Source organism: Tympanuchus pallidicinctus, unplaced genomic scaffold (genome assembly GCF_026119805.1).
Source record: "Tympanuchus pallidicinctus isolate F22 unplaced genomic scaffold, pur_lepc_1.0 scaffold7, whole genome shotgun sequence".
NCBI classification, from domain to species: Eukaryota; Metazoa; Chordata; class Aves; order Galliformes; family Phasianidae; genus Tympanuchus; species Tympanuchus pallidicinctus.
This window is the reverse complement of record NW_026294791.1, coordinates 10,462,727-10,481,923: the sequence shown is the minus strand read 5'-3', so window position 1 is coordinate 10,481,923 and position 19,197 is coordinate 10,462,727. Positions and strand designations below refer to the sequence as shown.

Sequence of the window (19,197 nt, the reverse complement as noted above, 5' to 3'; positions counted from 1 at the left end):
AAACCAAAACAGCTTAATTCTAACAGATGCTTTTGCCCTTAAGATCACTGGGAGCTATGGCTCTACGTTCCTGAACCAAGCACATTTAACTCTGAGCTCAGCATCTCACCATACAAAATGAGAAGCTTCTCTATCCATGTCAAAGCACGACCTAAAGAGAGAATTTATTCTACTGACTGACTTGATGTCAGGCTACCTTTGCTTTTGTAGCACAACAAATCAAGATGACCTAAATGTTGTCGTTGTTTTTTCCCCTCTTATTTCTGTTCAATATGGCCGTGTTGCAAGACACATCTACCTCAGGTAATCAAATTTCCAAAATGTTCAAAGTCTTAGCCTTTCTGAAGACTGTGTCGACCTTTTGAGAAAATAAATGTAGCTACTGTTCTAAAACTAGTCACAGAAGTACACAGAATGCACTCACAAACTTCAGAAAAGCATGCAAATCTACAAACCAAAGCAAAATGTCATATTTACAGGAAATGCAATGGCATTGTTAACTGTAATTAGATACAATCTTCCCTGTTTTCATTAGCTATCAACATTATGTAAAGATAAGCTAAAGCATAGTGACTCTTTTCATTATCACACAATTGTTATTTTAATGGTCACATTATGAGCAATATGACACCATATAGATTTTTACCTTTCACATTCGTAGGCAATTATTTTGAAACTTTCTATTACAATCCACCCACAGAGATTAAAGTATTAATGCCACCATTTTAATATAATGAAGATCCTGGTTTTGAAATCAATGAAGCCTCAGGGAAAAATGTAAAGTAATAATGAAGAAAATACATTATATACCAGTCTCTGTCCTGGTACATAAGGAAAAGTTTAACTGAAATATACAGAGCTGCTCTTGCTAGTGCTACCCTGAAACTGGTCAAATGTTTATGAAAGCAGTGGCTACTGTTTAAAAAACAGGAGAATTTTGAGATCTAGAAGTAAAAGTTTGAAGGGTTACTAGAATAAGATTGCATTGGTGATATCATCCCCAAGTACCACACCATAAACCACATCTAGAAATATCATCTAAAATACTCTTTCCAACTGATAAACAATGAACTGGCCCTCAGTTATTAATTTGTTCATTACCTTCCTCCTAATCAGGTCAAGCAGCATAGAAGCCACTTATGCTTCAACAGGTCTAAGTAGTATCAAGCTGAGGATATCCTGTATAAACATAAATGCCTTCTGTTTCTGCAGGGCACTTTCACGAGTGAGACCCGAAGTACTTTCAGGAGGGAAAATGCTCTGGGATGCCACTGCAGCTGAGATTCCCTGGGAGAATCTGTAATTCAGCTCCCTTGGATAGTCTGCCTTCTTGGGAGAGTAGGTAAGGGACATTTAAGACAATTGGATAAGCCCAGAGGAGGTAAGGACTACTGATTTTTTCTACTAATAATACAAAATACATTTTATCAGAAAACACAAAAAATCATAGCAGCCCACAAAGAGAGCTCCAACTAAGACACAATTCTCCCTTCATGAAAGAAAAAGTCAATTAACATAACAAATGTTAGTCACATTTCTAAATGCAGTGGAGGAAGATGTGGAGATGATGCAGAGAAGAATGGACATTTGATAGGACAACATAATGCTTGAAATGAAAGAATTGAGAGCAAGATGATTCTTATAGAAATACTGCTTTGCAAATACTCTTCAGATTATTTTCTCTCCTTAATATTTTGACTGATTGCAAAATGTCAAGAGATTACTGCTAATTTCATGTCGAAAGAAGTGCCGGAACATTACTGTGTTTGGCTGAAAACAGGTCATAGAGCAACAGAAAGTTGTTCTCCTATGCAATTCCACCTGCACAGTTCCAGACTGTTCCAACTCATAATTAGCAACACAGAAGATTGAAACGCCTTCATGGTAAGTATACAAAATTCAAAAGTCCCTATGGCACGAATTTCTATACAACAATAGCTCCTACTTTTCCCAAGGAAAGTCTCTTTCTTAAGGAAATCAGCTTGTAAAAAGCAGATAAATATTCCTTGCCTCACAGAGGCATTTTGAAGCTTAAGCGATATCTGCTATATTTTAGGAAAAGCTGTCATTGGGAAAAGGTTTGGGATGCTCCTCAGAGACAAGAGGGCCAGTGTCTCTAAGATGTGTACTTGAAGGAAAACTCTGAAGCAACATATGGAGAGGCAACTGAACTCAGTGCATGTATTTCTGACAATATTTGTTAAGACAAAAACATGCTGTTTGCTCCTTAGGATTTCATCTGCTATCACTTCCTTTCTCTGTGTCTTATTCTACACTACTGACATCATCTGCAGTAATTTTTAACTTTTGCAGCAAATCCTGTGCATTGGAAGTTTTAATGAGTCATGTAAAGCATGCATTAAGAAGTTCATTTTTCCATTCTGTAACCAATACAAATATAGCAGAGAAGAATAATGGCCTCAGTTCACACCAGGAGAGGTTCAGCTTGGATACCAGGAACAATTTTTTCCTCCTACAGAGCAGAGATGCGCTGGCATAGGCTGCCAATGCTGGGCATAGTGGGGTAGGTTGGGCTGGGTAATCTGAGAGGTCTTTTCCAACCCTGAAGATTTCATGGTTGCTAATGCTTTAAAATAAAAGAAAAAGAAGTCTCCAAAGATCAGGATGGTATAGGAACAGAAAACTTGTAAAGAGTAAATATGAACATTTTGAAACATTTAATTCTACTGTATTTGCATATTTATTGAACCTTGGAATGGGCTGCTCAGATTCTGAGAAGAGTGCTATCTTTGGCACTCAGCATCACTTGTACTGAATGCCACTACTAGCAAGAACTGCTAACGAAGTGCTGGAAACATCGTCTGAATCTTTGAATAACAGAATTGAAGAGTATTCCTTTCACACCCTTTCCTTGGGTGTGGAAACACCCAAACTAAGTTACACACCAATTATCAGTCATAACATCAGGTAAACTCTTTGAGGACAATCCTCAAGGTTTGTAACAGGTCCCTAGGTTGTGCTGTAGCTTCCAACACCTCCTGAAGATGTGAACATATGAGTAAAATTGTACATGCAGCTCTTGTGCATGTGATTTTTTAAATGCACAGCTACCTCATCATTAGAAGCTCAGTGAATGCGAGCATTATCAGAACTTCATGAGGACTTACCCAGCGACTGTTTTCTAAATGCAGGTTGTAGTATATCCCAACAGCAACATCAGGTTCACTGATGTATCTGTGAATCCTGAGTTACCCTCCAAGACATGCACTATAAATCCAAACACACACACAGCAGCTTCACTGTTCTGAAACTGCAGCCCAATTTCTTTCTATGGAAAAGATCATCAGCAAATGAACTTAATGAGACCCTGGAATTTCACCACTTTCACCCCATTTTCCTCCCACCTGTAAGAATAGGAACTTGCAGAATTCTTACTCCTTAATTTTTCATTGGAATATTTGTTTCTTAATCTTTCTATACATGTAAGGTTAAACATTCCGAAAGCATTTCCCATTTTTAACCAGTTTTTCCTTCTATTGTGTTGCCTGCCTGTTCCAAGCTTTGAGAATAAGAAAGAGAAAATATTTTATGTTCTCTTTCACTGAGAAATTAGTTTTGAGTCACTTTTACTCTCACACAACTTTTTCTTATGAAAGTCTGTTCTTGTAAACTTTACTAGCTAGCAGGCAGAAAGACATACAGAAAGTCCTTCCTATAAGAACCAACAAATTACTGCGGTGTTTTATTGCTTGCCTCTGAAAGTTGCTACCATCACTCAAGCAGCAACTCCATAACACAATCTCTCAGCACCTCTCATGTAGTTCATTTGCAGAACATGGTATTTTGCTAAATACTGTAAATATGAAGCAGTGCACATTAGGGAACTTCCATTAGGAAACCCATAGTAATCACTAAACAATGGGTAACACACTAAAGCCATAGTGATACTGCATTTATTTCCTAATCTATTTAATACATCTTAGAAAAGCATTGTTAAATGACAACCAGGAATAAGCACAGACTTCAATGGTAATCACTGTTTTTAAAGAAAATTATTTCAACTGGCAGAAAGGTTGAGTTTAAAAACAGATTAAATTCTTGGTTTTATTTTAATTAGTTTTGTTCCTTTAAAAACTTAAACTCCTTTAGAAAAAAAAATCAAGGTCTATTTTAAATGCTGTGATCTGAAAAATCAAAAATGCTGCAGTGGAAGTGAAGTTTCTACGAACACCAAAGGCTTCACTGAAAAGCTGCACCTCTTCACTTTTTCCTCCAAATCTTCTCCCTTTACAGCCACAAAATCCCTTGCACCACAAACAACAGAACAAGAGCAAAGTTGGATCCACAGCGCTACCAGGACTGCCAGCATATGGATCATTGGGTGACCTCATCCTTCAAAAGGATTCATGGGATGTGAGAAAAGTCCGGGAGGGATCTCATCTATATGTGCAATCAGAGTGTAGCTCATAAGAGATAAAACAATGTGATCGTGGCCATAAAAGCTGCAGAACATTCAAAGGACAGGATGAAAAATGTGTGCATGTAATTAGGTCAATATCAAACTTTGTGTAAAGATTTAGTATCTAGCTGGTCAGGAGCAGAAAGCATTCAGTGGCACCCAAAGATTCAGTAAATTAAAACAAATAAACCTCGGATGAATTCACACAACATGTGAAAACACACGAAGACAAAATAGATCCTGATCATGTACGCTTTCACTTACATCATTATTTAAAAAGTACCATCTCCATGGCTAAAGTCAGCAATCAGCACAGCATCAATAGGTCTCTAAATTCATACTTACGCAGCGACGGTTTTCCACAAAATAACAGATAATATTGCTAATTTTTTAATAATGCATTATTTTACTACTCAATTACTGTAAAAAGCTTGAGCTTTGAACAGCGTTTACTGCCACGTTAATAAAAAACAGACTTCGATTGAGTTCCATCTGCCTAATAGAGAAAAATGTTCATCTTAATTAGGAAAATCTTCATAAAGAAACATAAATGCAGATACTAATAGGCTGCAGGGAATAAATCTAGGATACTCAGGAACAACTGTTTTTTTAGCAGGGAAGAGTGAATGAGATACGTGTAAACCCCCAAATGGTTGTTAGCACTCTGGTAATTGACCACAAATAGCAGTAGAGGTTGAGATTTTAAGTGTTTTATAATGAAAAATCTATTTATTTCATTAAGGTTTCATGCTTTAGATCTTCACTTTTTTTTTCCAGGTAATAAAGCAGTCTCAGTTGACAATGAAACTACTTAAGCGCTCTTTGAATTAAGACAGACAAATCCATTAATGTTTTCTGAAGGAATTCCTTTGCAAAAAGAAAGGCTGGAAGTACCAAGCAGTGGTTTGAGAAAGATCTGTAGTCAAGCACTTGAGAAATGGTGACCAGGTCCAGCACAAATTTGGGGGCTTACTCTAATGTTTGCAGGCAATGGAGAACTTTTTGCTTTATGTCAACATATCAACATGACAAAGACCATATCAAACTGTAAACAAGAGTTTTTATCCTTAAAATGTTTACAACACATTATGTTTCCCATGTCAGTCTGAATCCTTTTTCCATCATTTTCTTCCAAGAGTTCTATAATTTAAGCATGTAAATGTTCCATAACTCTGCTTGTTTTCCTTTCCAAGCAAAATGAACGGTTACTCACCTCCCAGTTTTTAGAAAACTCATGTTAATACAAAGTGCAGATGAGAGTATGCCCAACTCCCAAAAACTAACTCTGAGCCAAATTCATTGTCAATGTTCACATCTTCCCAATGAAAAGCTTCATTCTGCAATTATTATCTAACACTGGGTAAGATTTTTTATTTTCTCCGATAAGGAAACTAGTATGACTATGAAAGCAAGCGCAAAAGAGATAACATTACTGCAGTACTCTATTCAAGCCAAGAAATACAGCACAAGACTTGTGTGATCCAGCCACTGACAGTTTACCATTTCTGTTCTGAGAGAACTTCCCCAAACAACAGAATTTGCACCCACCTGTATCTCAGAGAAGGTAATTTCATTTATTCAAGACATTTTTACTAGACTACAGTTTTGTGTGGATCAGTCAGACACATCAAAAACCACGTATTAGCTGAAGTGAAGCTGAGATGACTTAAGTTGCCTAACAGTGTCAATCTGAAATTCAGATGAATATAATTTGTACCTCTAAATGACAGAGATTTAATACAGATCTCACATATTGCCAAGTTTTAAAAAAAATAGTGTGCAGAACTGAGTAAAATAGCAGGTTGAGCACACCTCCAAGTTTTGAATCTTTATGTAGAAGTCAGCGATCAGAATGATCCATCTTTCTGCCTCAGATGATAAACCAGCTTTGTCACAACCCAACACATCGCACCACCTGGCACAGAGGAAACTGAAAACTGGAGGAGAAGCACTAAACCAATTTAACTTCTTCAGAATCGTCCAAGACATTAGCAGAAATCCTTCAGAAACACCAAACTGATTGAAACACAGCTACCTCCAGTAAGCATGCTTGTATAGCTAATAATCTCCATAAAACGTTGAATTCATGGAATCCTTTGAGTTGGAAGGAACAAGTTGAACTGGATTGTTTCAATATGGAGCGGGTATTGTTAGAGTTAAGATAGCGTGTAGTCAAACCTACACCCAAAGGGCTGGCTTTCAGAACATTGTCTGAAGGTCTCTTTACAAGAATTTCAGGGGATCAGGACGTATCTCCACATGAAAGTCTATCAGGCTCTTTTCAGGCAGTTATATATGAGACGACCTCAGGCATTAAGTGAAGCCATGCATCAGGTGATATCAGCATGTGCATTAGTGGCTGTCTGCTGGGGCTCAGTGTCCCCCGCAGGCAGTGTCTGATCACACTGCCAGCCTCAAGGGGGGGACTGGAGCTGCACCTGCTGAGTGGTCAGCCTGAAATGTTTGTACAATAAACACAAATGTAGGCTGAAATCAGGATGATATTTGAGTGTCTCAGCAATATTAGCAAAGATTTATTTTATCATTGCATTGAAAAGTCACATTTAACGCAGTCTGTTTTCCAAATGATCCTTAAAAGGCACTCCCTTCTTCCTCATCACCTTCACCTAAGGCAATGACATCCAGTAGCGCTGATCTATGTGCTGCTATTTTTCATTAATTTTACCCTCCCTAAGGGTGGTGCAGCTTTGGTGCCAGCTAATTAAAACCTATTTAGGGCTGTTCAGTGCACTTTATCAGACCAGAATTAGCTCTGCTGCTTTAATGAAGACTACAGTTTTCTCTGTTATTACCAATTAAATGTTGTTATATCATATTGCCTTACCACATAGCAAAGTTATAGATGTCTTTAGAACCACTTACCTGGATTGAAGGAGATACAAACATGCCACAGTTAGTGATTATCCAGTGTTTTTTTAAATGTTTCACTTGACTCAATACATGTAATATAACCAAACATTAGTGAAGTATAAGAAGAAGCTGCCAGGTTTACATTCCCTCTAGGGAAGCACCACGTAAAATGCTTTAATGCTTTAATGAAAAACCATGAGCGTCTGGTAATGAATATTATTTATGTACAACAATTATTCAAAATGGATGAGTATTCACTGCATTGAACTCAAATGCTTCACTAATGAAGACTCTCAGAAGAAACGTATGTCCTCCAGATTCATAACACTGCATACAAGGTTAATTCTCCAGCACTGATAACTTATATTTCAGAATACTGTTACAGAAAGAATTAAAAAATTTGCTTCCAACCTACCTTCTAGAAGTTCTTCAGGGACAATCCTTATTTCTTACATGAACTGTTATACAATTAATGAATATACTGATGTTATGGTGCAGCAGTGTACAATTAATGAATATACAGATGTTATGGCATAGGAGTGCACAATTAATGAATATACAGATATTATGGTATAGCAGTGCAAAATTAACGAATATACAGATGTTACAGTATAACAGAGAGCTTGGCTATGATGCTGTTACACCAAAGCAGGAACCAGAAATGACAGTACACTCACCCATTTCCTAGGCTTGCCTAGGAAACTCCAATGGAGTGGATCTCCAGAACAGATCCTTCCCTACTGGTGGTCAGCTCTTTAATGGGTCTAGGAGAGGTGCAGCCAGGCTCCCCCCCTTCCGGCAGCACAGCTGAATTGCCTTCACCTGTGCTCCTGTGGCTGACTCATGGCTCGCCTCAGGAGATCAATCAGAGGTTCAGGTCGTGATTCAGCAGTCCCCACACAACTGATAATAAACTATGGATCAATAGCAAAGCTGTGGGGCTTGAACCTGTGCCCACTGAATTCAGTGATGAAGCTCCAGTGAGAGTGTAGGACCAGAGCTTTTTTGCAGTAGTGAAACAACTGCAGAACACATCTGTTTGCCACTTCTCAAAACACCCTTTGAAACTTAAGCACCGGTAGGATGAAATTACTTTAAAGTCTCACTGATTACCTGAAAAGATAATATACCAAAAAGTAGAACTAGAAAGCTATTAAAGGCTTGACAGACTAGCAATCTGTTGTAATTTTACTATGCCTTAGTAGAATACACTGTACATAAGGACAGTATTTTAGGATTAAGCTAAAAAATGACGTGATTACAATCCACTTGGTACATTTTAAAATATGAGTTGAACTTGGTATCCTTCCAGATTTTTTTCTCGGAACATGCTGAAGCAGACCTCTGTTCTAACTGATACTGCAAGCAGGAGTTGATGTTTCTCTGAGGAATGGAAGGAGTATTTGGCTGAGGAACCTGATTCTGTCTCAGCATCGTAACAGTCTGGCATAATGTGCGAAACTATTTTCATCACTCCCAAATTTCTTGTGCTCTGCCTTTAGTGCTTCCACAACTGGCATATACCTCTAAGAGACTCATCACCCTCCCTAGAGAAAGCATAAAGATTCTGTGAATTGAAAATGATTTCCAAATGGAGACCCCCTGACTAGTAGAGAGCTGGTGACATGTTGACTGTTTCCCTCATTTCTAGCTGACAAGTGCACAAAATGATACCACTTGCATTTGATGTGGATAAGCAGAACTGAAAAAGAAAGTTACAGTAGATGCAAGGATGTGATCTGATTGCCACTGTGAGAAGCATTGGCTTACTTCGTAGCGTTAAAGTTATGTACACCACGTCACGTGGATCATGAAGTCCCTCCACAATTTGCCTCTGCTCACAGTGTGAAAATTTTAGTTGTAGTGGCAGATAAAGGAGAAAGACATTGGGCTACTGATGCCAGGATTCCTAAGAACTTTGTTTATAAGCTGTGAGAGAACAGAAGTTCAATCTGTCTTTGACATGGAAAGGATAATTTGTATTGTGTTAATAAGGAACTAATAAAACTTTGTGATGTATTAATTTGTTGAAAAGGAACACATTAGGCTGGAGATTAAGACACTTGAATGATGATGTTTTTTGATAGGCTATGCTAAGGTATCTATTTGCACTGAGCTGCTCTCACAGTAAGGATTTTAATGCAACATTGTGAAGTCACTGTGACCTGACAACCATTATCATGGAATATATAAAATTTAAATATAAACAAATTGAAGTTTACAAATGCAATGATATTCTCTCGATCATATTTAGCTTGATGAATAGGTAAAGTGGATGCCTTTGATTATTAAAGGACATTTTTGAGAAATGCATCTCGTGCATTTTCTGTTAGCTTCAATTCATCAGCTCCAGTTTAAACCAAAAAAGCAATGACAACCTTGAGACATTTATGGAGAATGGAAGCCCCTTCCAACTCCAGAATTGCAGCAGCCATATATGCACATGCTGAACAAGCCCCATATTTCAATTCATTTTCAAAAAGGCAAAATTGACTCTAACCAACATTTGGCACTTCAGTAACAAAGGGAATCAAGGGAGACTGAGAGAACAAGCACTTCTACAGCAACAGCCAAGTCAAACGTTTGGATAAGGTTAAACTATTAGTTAACATCTGTATTTTTATAATGTGGTCAGAATAGCTACTTTCCTTCACAACTGCAAAATCATGATGTGCAAACTGAAAAATAAATACTGAGACACAACAGTGGTCTGGAAACTCCTTCCTACTAAGTGTGTAGCAGAGGCTGCCTCAATGCCAAAACACAGAGGTCCCCTTCAATGCCAAAACAAATCCATTTTCACCAAGAAACACAAATAGCACACAACCCTGTGGTTTGTGCTTGAAGTAAAACTAAAGAGAATATCAATAGAGACAAAAATACAATATCCAGAGTTATCCTGAGGTTGTGCACTTGGAAATGTTTTTGAGTAGGATTATCCCCTTCAAATAAAATATCAATTTAATCAATAGTAAATTGAGCTGAAAACAACACACAGCTTTCAAAACATTTCAGAAAGACATCCAATATTTTTTGGGACTCAAGCCAACAGAAATTGAAAGAACAGAAGGTAGCGTAGGTGGAGTAAATGGGGCCTAGCTGCTGCCTCATCAAGTGCTTATAACAGTCAAAACCACAAAACAATCCATTAAAAACATATCTAGGGATTCATTTAGTATCTGGCATCCAGCATGGTCTTCTCTCACGTCTTCTGTCAAACATTATAATTGCTCTTCACAAGTATAACTTACCGGTCTTTTCCTGTCTCCTTCTTAAACACTGCATCACAGTAGCTCATGCGCTTTTCCGTTGTCACATAGATTTTGGCAGTTGGGTAGCTGTCAACAGCTTTCTTCAGCATGTTGTATACAATGCCATTTCCATCCTTCCTCATGTTTCGAAAAGGTCCCCAGATCACATAAAGAGTGCTGTTGGTTTCCTTGAAAAAGTACTCAGGATTCTTGAGCAGGAGAGGCACACTTGTGTGAGAGACCACTCTGATGGTCGTCCTCTTCCCAACATCCTCCTCATAGCCCTTTGTGGGTGCATTGTTCATTCTCCATATGCAGGAGGACTTGTCTATCTCAGCTCCCACCTTCTGGCCTACCATCTGTCCGGAATTGGAAACGATGGCACAGAGGTCACAGTCCAGTTGTAGAGGCTGGAAGAGAGAAAACAAAAATACATGGCAGGTTCTTCTCTACAGAGCGTGAAGACTGAGAATTCAGTTAACAGAAAGACAAGGACAATCCAAAAAACTGACAGCGATACTTCTCTTTATAAAACAAGAAAATCAATCCCCTTGTGGTAGAGCTGATGGAAAAACCTACTGCTACACAGTTCTAAAAGGAACCCTTTTCAGTGCCTGCAGTCTTTTCCTTTGTTCACCTACTGAAGTCAACTAGAAAAATACTCATTTCTTTTCCTCTCTGGATGTTACTCTTTTCCCTAGAAAATGATAAAAGAAAGCAGCAATAGAAAATAATTTAGATCAAGGCCTGTTTTGAAAAGGTGTCTGCAACAGGGAAAACGTACAGAAAAAATAATGCTGAAAATTTAACTATACGCTGATTCTGGTTATGTGTCTGAAGGAATAATTCCCAAATTCGTGACACAAGTCAAACATGAAGTGTACTTCTAACAACCAACCTGATAGCACTAAAACCCTGCAGCTGGAAAGAGGTGTAGATAGAGGAATGTGGTGCTCTCTCCAGAGAACTGTTACAACCATGAAAAATGAGAGGCAGATGGAGTGGTGACATGTGACTCAGGAACTTAATCCTGGGCAAAGAGAAGTCAAAGACAGTATTTCCTGAGTGCGTTCTGGGGTACTATTTCTCCCTTATGTATTGAAAATAGGAATAGTTATCTCCTTAAAGAAATATAGGGACCCAGACAATATTCCATTTGTCTGAATATAAATTGTATATATATTGTCTGGTTCTTTTGCATCAGAGGGATGCATTACATTTAGATGCATTTTATTAAAGTTTTACTAGAAATTTAAAACAAATGAAAACTAGATCCATCCAGAAAAACTTAGAGAATAGGGTCCAGGCCACACACCTAATTTACCTGATGTGGATCACATCCTGGCTACATTTGACCACAATGGACCTGGTCTCTTAGATGAGATTTCTTTGATAATGGTGCACAGTATAAGGACAAGAGATAAACAGCTCAAGACTATAATAGCCAAATTATAATTGCAAAAATATCAAATGTTTGGGGGACAATTATTATATTTGTATATCAAGTTTCTGCAGTAGGCATCACAACTGCAGCCTTTTCACTTCTCTGCTGTGATTGATTTGATCTCTCTATGTGAGTGGTACCTGAAAACATTCTTTCATCATTTCTTCAGGAGTTAAAGATGTATGACTGTATGCAACAGCACTGATGGTGTTTCCTTTACAGAACACCATGTATTTTTTATAGCTGTTGTAGTTTCAGAGAGTTGTCCTGCTTGGCTGTTTAACAGCAGGGATGAAATCCCAGGAGATACAGCTGAACACAACAGTCTTTCTGTTTTCTGCTTAGTTACAGAAATTCTCTCTAAGATACATTATGAGGACATGGCTGTGTGACCTAAACAAATCCATGAGCATAACTCACATCCTAACATGAAGTGAATTGTTCAAGTCCCAGTAGATTAATTTATAGCTTTCAGGGTGAACTTTCAAGCTAACAAATACTGAATATGAAACTGCCAGACAGGAAAAAACAATTTGGTCAAGAATCTGGTCCCATTTAAATTTGTCTCAACATTGATGGGTGTTTTTTTCAGAATATTCTTCTGTCTCCATTGAAATGGAGCTGCTCTCTTAAATTTGGAATTGTTTGATTTTCTGACCTTAGTTAGAAATGCATTGAGCATTTTCTATTCACTGAGTGAAACTGTTCTGCTCGAATAAACTGAGTACACTCACTCCTGCAATTGTGTCCCCCAGTTTTCGAGCTCTTTTGTTGTGATTCATTTATCTTGTTCCAATTTGTAAAGTGCTTTCATAATATTGAATGCCTGCACTAGGTCAACATATAATCTGCTCTACTTCAGCAGAGGTGGAGGCTTAACCCCTTCCAATCCTAATTCAGAACAGATATTTTTACAACATAGAGAAATTTCAGATGCCCTAATTATGCACATTTGCTAACAGAGATCCTGTGGAGAGTTAAAAGACTGACTGACACCCATGACAAACATTCAACTCATTCCAGCACCATCCACTGAACTCAGTATCTTTTTGCACCACATTTTCTGCAGTATGTGCAAAACCACGTATCAGTATTCATTTACTGAGCCCCCATATAGAGACAGCCTTGCTGCCTGTGGTCTTGGTTTATAACAGCTAAAGATAAGAGGGGCAGTTTCTATAATCCATACACAACAGCTTTCTTATTTTCCTCTCTTAGCTCGGTGTCCTGTTTGCTATGACGCCACACCTCAGCTATGGCTATGGTGGTGAGGTCTCATTACAGACTCAGAAGATGCTCAAATGTAACTCCTCTGCCAGATGGCTCCTGCAGGAGCCACTCAAGCACAGGGATTTGGGTGCCAGAGGGATCAGACCAGGGAATTATCAAGGCAGCTGTGGCTGCTATTTCTCTTACCAAATTGGGACAATCTTAATGGCTCCGAGACGACCCCTGAAGAGCTGGAGTAATCTTCTGTTATCTCTCATCACCCCAAACACTGACATCCCTATACCCTTCATAGATTTTTGGTTGGGATAGTTGTTGATTAAAGCCCTAATCTGCATGAGAAACTGTCACTTTTCTATTTAACTTGATGACTTATTTGCATTAAGGATGAACAGACACAGAGAGTCATTTCTTACACAAAGAAACCAGAGTTCAGAGAGATGAAAAACTGGAGAATTAGAGAAAACACGCATTATTGGTGGACTATTCTGCAATTGTCAGTAACTGTTTATAGGTATCCATATCACACACTCCAGGATAGCAATTAAATGCTCAGTCATCTGCAACCATCTAAGAGAGGCAAAAATAGGCTGCAGGGAGGGCAGGCAGCCCTCCCATCCACAGAGAGCAGTCAGCAGCAGATCAGCAAGGGAATACGGAGACCTGTACTGCTGCTATTTGTGCTTTTTAGACAGACCATCACAAATTAAACGTCTACATTTTACGAGATTTTCATCCACTTGTATTGCAGATATATCAGCCAAAGGGAAAAAAAAACAACAGAAAACTTTTCTTCTCTTTTTACGCATTTAGACAGATATTTCACCTCCAGACACCATGGGATCTGACCTATTATCTTTGAAGAACTGCTTTTTGCTCCTCGAATATTATTCATTTTGTTGCTGACCAGGAGGACACAGAGCTCCTCAGCAGAGCATCTGGGCACGATTCTGACAAATTATTCCATCTTTTCCCTGAGTGATACATTGTAACTGTTGTGAAGCACTTATATTTTAATCAGTAAAGAAAATGAAATGTCTGACCTTTCCATTTCCTGTGCAAGCTTACAGACAATAGAAAAGATAATTAAAACTGTGAGTTAGGACTTGCAAAACAGTGCTGCTTCTCTAACAGAGAGAAATAGCTGTGCAATAAAGGTCACTTATCAAACAGTTCTAGTTATTAAATCTTTGCATTTAGCTCTGAAGTAGCTTCACAGAATCAAAGGTCAAATCATTAAATAACAAAAACAGACAGAATTAGAAAAGGTCACAAGCAAATCTAACTAGAAGAAAGTCACAAAACACGATGCTTTTCCACAGAGGATTTTGATATTTGGAAATCTTGTTGCTCTCCAATTTGAAACACTCCCCCCCTTCATTTCATAAGTCTCCAGCAAGAGAATGGCTGCAGAAGACCAAGGTAACATGACGCAGGCTGGGACTTCTTAACATCTTCGCAAAACTTCAGCACAACCCTTCTGATTTCCCGATGTCACTGGAGCCCAACACCACAACATCTTGATGGGCCGTTCCCACTCCAAGCTGCCTTCCTAGCCAGGATTGCCTGATTCAGTTTTCCAAGGCTAGCTCAGGACCTAAGCAGATGTAATTTACGCTAATGAAAAGCTCAGTTTCTCCTGAGAGTTCTCAGAGCTGAAGGCCCATGGTGTGCTGCAGAGCTCACTCCAATGCACCAACCCCACTTCGTTCTGCAAATCCCACAATTAATCATACAGATAGTCGGGAAATTCAGATTAAACTTTCCCAATTGTTACTTTAACAATATGATAGCAATTTTATAAATTGGACGCATTGCCCATTCACTACATAATGAGGCAATTATTAGCAGCTAGCCACATATTAATTTGCTCCTTTAATGTTGAAACAAATGAGATCTTTTCTTGTAATCATCCTATTTGAGTGAATTCTAACAAAGCCGATTGAACAAAGCTCCAGAGAGACTTTCTTTATTTCAATGCCATTTATTCTCCTACTCTTCTTGGATGTCTTTAGAGTTTTAGAGGATACAACATTTGTAATGATGCCAGTGGGGAATAGATTTTGCCTTTATTCTTCTTGATGTTCTTCTGAGGTCTTTCAAATGAAAGGTACAAGAGAGGCATTAACGGTCTGGCATTGTTTTTTATTACTTTTCTCTACTTTACAGTAAAAAAATGTATTTTAATTTTTCCTGTGTTTCAGTAACAATTAATTAAGCTGCTCTTTGCAACACTTAGTCCTTTTCTTCAGACCTCTGACTGATGGAATGACTTACCAGGTTTCTCTAAGTAAAAATTTAACACATTTAAGGAAAAGAAAAAAATTTGTATGGCCACCCAGCAAGAGTTCTCAATTAAGCAATAAAAATAAAAATTATATAAAAAAAAATCCACAGGCCTGATTACCCTAAGTTTGTGGTTGTTCCCTCTTCCGTCCTGGTAGAAATTTTTTCCCATCTTCAGCTCTTACTTCTGGTCTTAGCCCCTGGCATTGCATCCCAGTAAATACCCGTCTCCATAAAATTTAATGCTAAGATTTCATAAAGATTTTAACATTTTGACATTATTTTGAAATAAGCCCTATGTCAACACACATTCCATTTTCAAATAAATAGAATATGATTTGCCTCTTCATAAGACTGAGATTGAAGTGCCAGGTCTATTTTATTTAGAAGATTGTCACTGATATGTACATAAGTGCTAGCGGGAAGTTTTTATTTAAATTGAATGAATTTGAAGGGAACACATAATAAGACTGATCTGGTAGTAACAGATAGAATAACTAAATGTCACTGAAATTCTTTCTATATGCACTGACCCAGTTTGACTTGCAGCTCGTGTTGAACCTCTCTGAAAGGTCTGGTATCAGTCCTTTTTTTGAACGGGTATCCTGTGCATTCCTGATGTCAGTGGTAAAAAGACAGAAAAGGGAAGGATGCTCAGACCTGGGGCAGAAATTTGAAATTTGATGTCTCCAGCACCATCTAAACTTTCCTTCAGCAAGTGTATTTTTGAAACACTTCAGCTTCTTTTCCCACAGAATGAAAAAAAAAAAAACCCACAAATCTTTCAAACATGAACCATGGTGCAAAGTGATGCAGTGTCATCTTTCTCACTTTGAAGACAGCCCCAGTGACTCCATGCCAGCTAGTACATTTTTCAGTGCATAGCAGAGCAAACACTCATCAGAATGTCATTGATTTTGCTGCTGCTATTGGAAAGAATAGAAGTAGCTTTGAAACAAGGCAAGAATCAAGTACAGCTTGTATATCTGAGAATAGAAAAAATAAACACTTAAAATATATGTGAGGAAAAAAGAGTCTCGATATCTCAATTATCAAGTAAAGGCTGAAAAATGGAGACTTGGCAGAGTAATTCAAGAACAGTAGAATGTGTTTTGCCTCTACACATAGGGTTAATGGCAGAAGGAATCCTCCAAATTCAGTGTTTCAAGTACAAGGAACAGACCCAGAAAAGGCTGATGGCCAGGAGATCCGGGATTTGGGGCACTGAGAGAGTGGCAGGTGAAGAAAGTTCTGGCCTAAGGCAATGCCTGAAGGATGTGTAAGAACTGGTCCCACAGGTGCTGGCTGGGAGAACAGAAGCCACAGTTTAGTTTGCTTCTCGGGTGGTTGGTAAACTCCTCTCCACACGTACAGTGGTAGTGAAAATGTGATCTTATTAACAGAAATGAATAGACTGAAAAAAGGAAGGAAATAATTGGAACTGGGATACCAAAAGAGAAGACAAAAAAGGAATACAGAGAAGCGCAACAGACTATGGAAATGCAGAATGTAAGTTAGTTTTTGAAAAAGAGACATGTTTGGACATAGAGGATTTGGGAAAAAATAAAATAATGTTTCTATCACCATTGAGCCAGCCCACAGTGTTTGGGAATGAAAACTAGCACAAGAGAAGATCCAAAATCCCCTAAAGATATTTGTTAACTTCTGCAAAGGAAGCTTTAACAGACGTGTCAACTAAACAGCTCAGCGTTAGGCAGAGAGAATAGCTTTTTTCCCTCAAACAGTAACTGCCCAGGCAGAAAACAAATAAGAAACATAGAGAATCACTTCAGCACATAGTACTACAGGTTGTAGTTAACCAGAAACCCTGACATCAATAGACATATACATGTCTACAGTCCCAGGTCCACCCAATTAACATCTCTGAATCAGGGGAGAAAAAGAGCAGCAAAGTCTTTTTTGGTATACAAAATATCACAACAAAAATATAAATATACTCAAGAACATATGGAAATATTCATGTCAAACAACTGAAGATTGAATGCCTAATTGTAAAGGGGAAGCAAACTCCTTCCTGCACAGTCTGTGCAGTGATTTCACAAGACAGGCACTGAAATAACATTCACTCTCAAAAACATCCTATGGGGAGAAAGAAGAAAAAAAAAAAGACAAGTTTCACAAATATCCAGGAAAAACAAACTACACCCTTCTAGAGTACCCCTAATTTCATTCCAGTGGTCTAGCTGATGACCATAAATAACCACATTGTTTGTCACACTCCATCTATCACTCATTTGCAAATACACAGCCTTTGAACTGCCATGGCTTTGTAATAGTTCAGAAGCTGGGAATTCTTCCAACCGAGCACTGTTTGCTGAATGCTGCATCCAATAAGTCATTTATCTTAACACCTGCCACGTTGCTCACTTGCTCTCATTAGCACTTCATGACTCTCAAATTTTGTGCATGGAAAACATTACTGGAAACATATTATTAAAACCAAGAACCATCCAATGAACTTCATAAACAACTCCAAATGCAACCAGCAAGTTTAGCTATGACACTTTTGCCACTCCATTCTAAAGCTGCATTTGCAGCAGTATGTTCAAAGAATACTTGCTTCCTGCAAGTTATCAGAACTGTCATTTTTAGGCTTACTTTTACCTTCAGCAATTCTCCATTTATATCGCATATCTTTTGCGGAAACTGTATGTAACAATAAGGGAGATAAGAATTTGTTTCTTCTCTATACAGACATATTTGCTCCACAAACAAAACAAAATAAACAAGGAAATAAAATGTCATTTACACCACAAGGAGACATAGAAGTGGGGAATGTACTCTTAGCTGAACAGACTGAATAGCAAATGAATTGCAGTACAAAGGACAACAGCCAGTACATCCAGTTCTGTGCATGGCAGTAGAGTGCAGGGAACACATAATCCATATGAAATGCAATCCTTCCTCTCGAGTGGACTACAGAATTATGACCTTGAAAGCAATGCAGGCCAAAAGGACTCTCTTCACGTAGGCTGCTTTTTTCTTTCTGTATAATACTAAATATCTGTGCAAAAACCTGACAATTCTTCATTCTGATTTTGCTCAATATAAGACTGTATCTAAGGAATTCTTGTTCACATATGTAAGATATTGGAGAGGAAAAGTTACATAATTACTCTATAACCACTAACTTTAATTTGTATTTATTATAAATGCCCACAGATGGCGGTAAAGTATATAATGTATATAGCGCGTTTGTTCCAAATTTGCTTTCTCTAATAACCTCCTTCTATCAGCACTCACCATTAATCACAGGTCATTATCTAGGAACTTATTTGGCTGAATTACAGATGCAGGACTGACTGCTAGGCCTCCAGTCTCAATACATTTGAAAAATTTATATCCAAATAAATTATGAGTCTTCTAATAAGAAGTGCACATCTTACTTCAGGTCAATAGGTCAATTTATTTGGGGAAACTATATTGAAGTAAGCAGAAAAAAAAACTGTCAGAAAAACTAGCTTGGATTCTTTTTTTTTTTTTTTGTAAATGAAAATCCATCTAACAGAGCGGAAGCCTAACCTCTAATTTACTTTAATTCCATGCTGTCTAGACCTATTATTTAATTTTGTCTCTCCTGGTGGTCTATCTATCAAATTATTTGTATGCATGCAGGAAAAGTGATAAGCTAAAATGCTAATTATCCATTTTTCTGAAATTAAAAAAAAAAGTCCATG

General features: G+C 38.0%; 1 protein-coding gene across 1 annotated transcript in view; it reads right to left on the bottom strand.

Annotated features, from left to right (window-relative positions):
- ST6GALNAC3 (ST6 N-acetylgalactosaminide alpha-2,6-sialyltransferase 3) overlaps positions 1-19,197 on the bottom strand; it is a 201,532-nt gene that overhangs the window by 61,777 nt on the left and 120,558 nt on the right. The window contains exon 3 of the mRNA XM_052665800.1: positions 10,543-10,952. Within this exon, the coding sequence (XP_052521760.1) occupies positions 10,543-10,952 (410 nt within the window). The remainder of the gene's footprint in view (positions 1-10,542; positions 10,953-19,197) is intronic.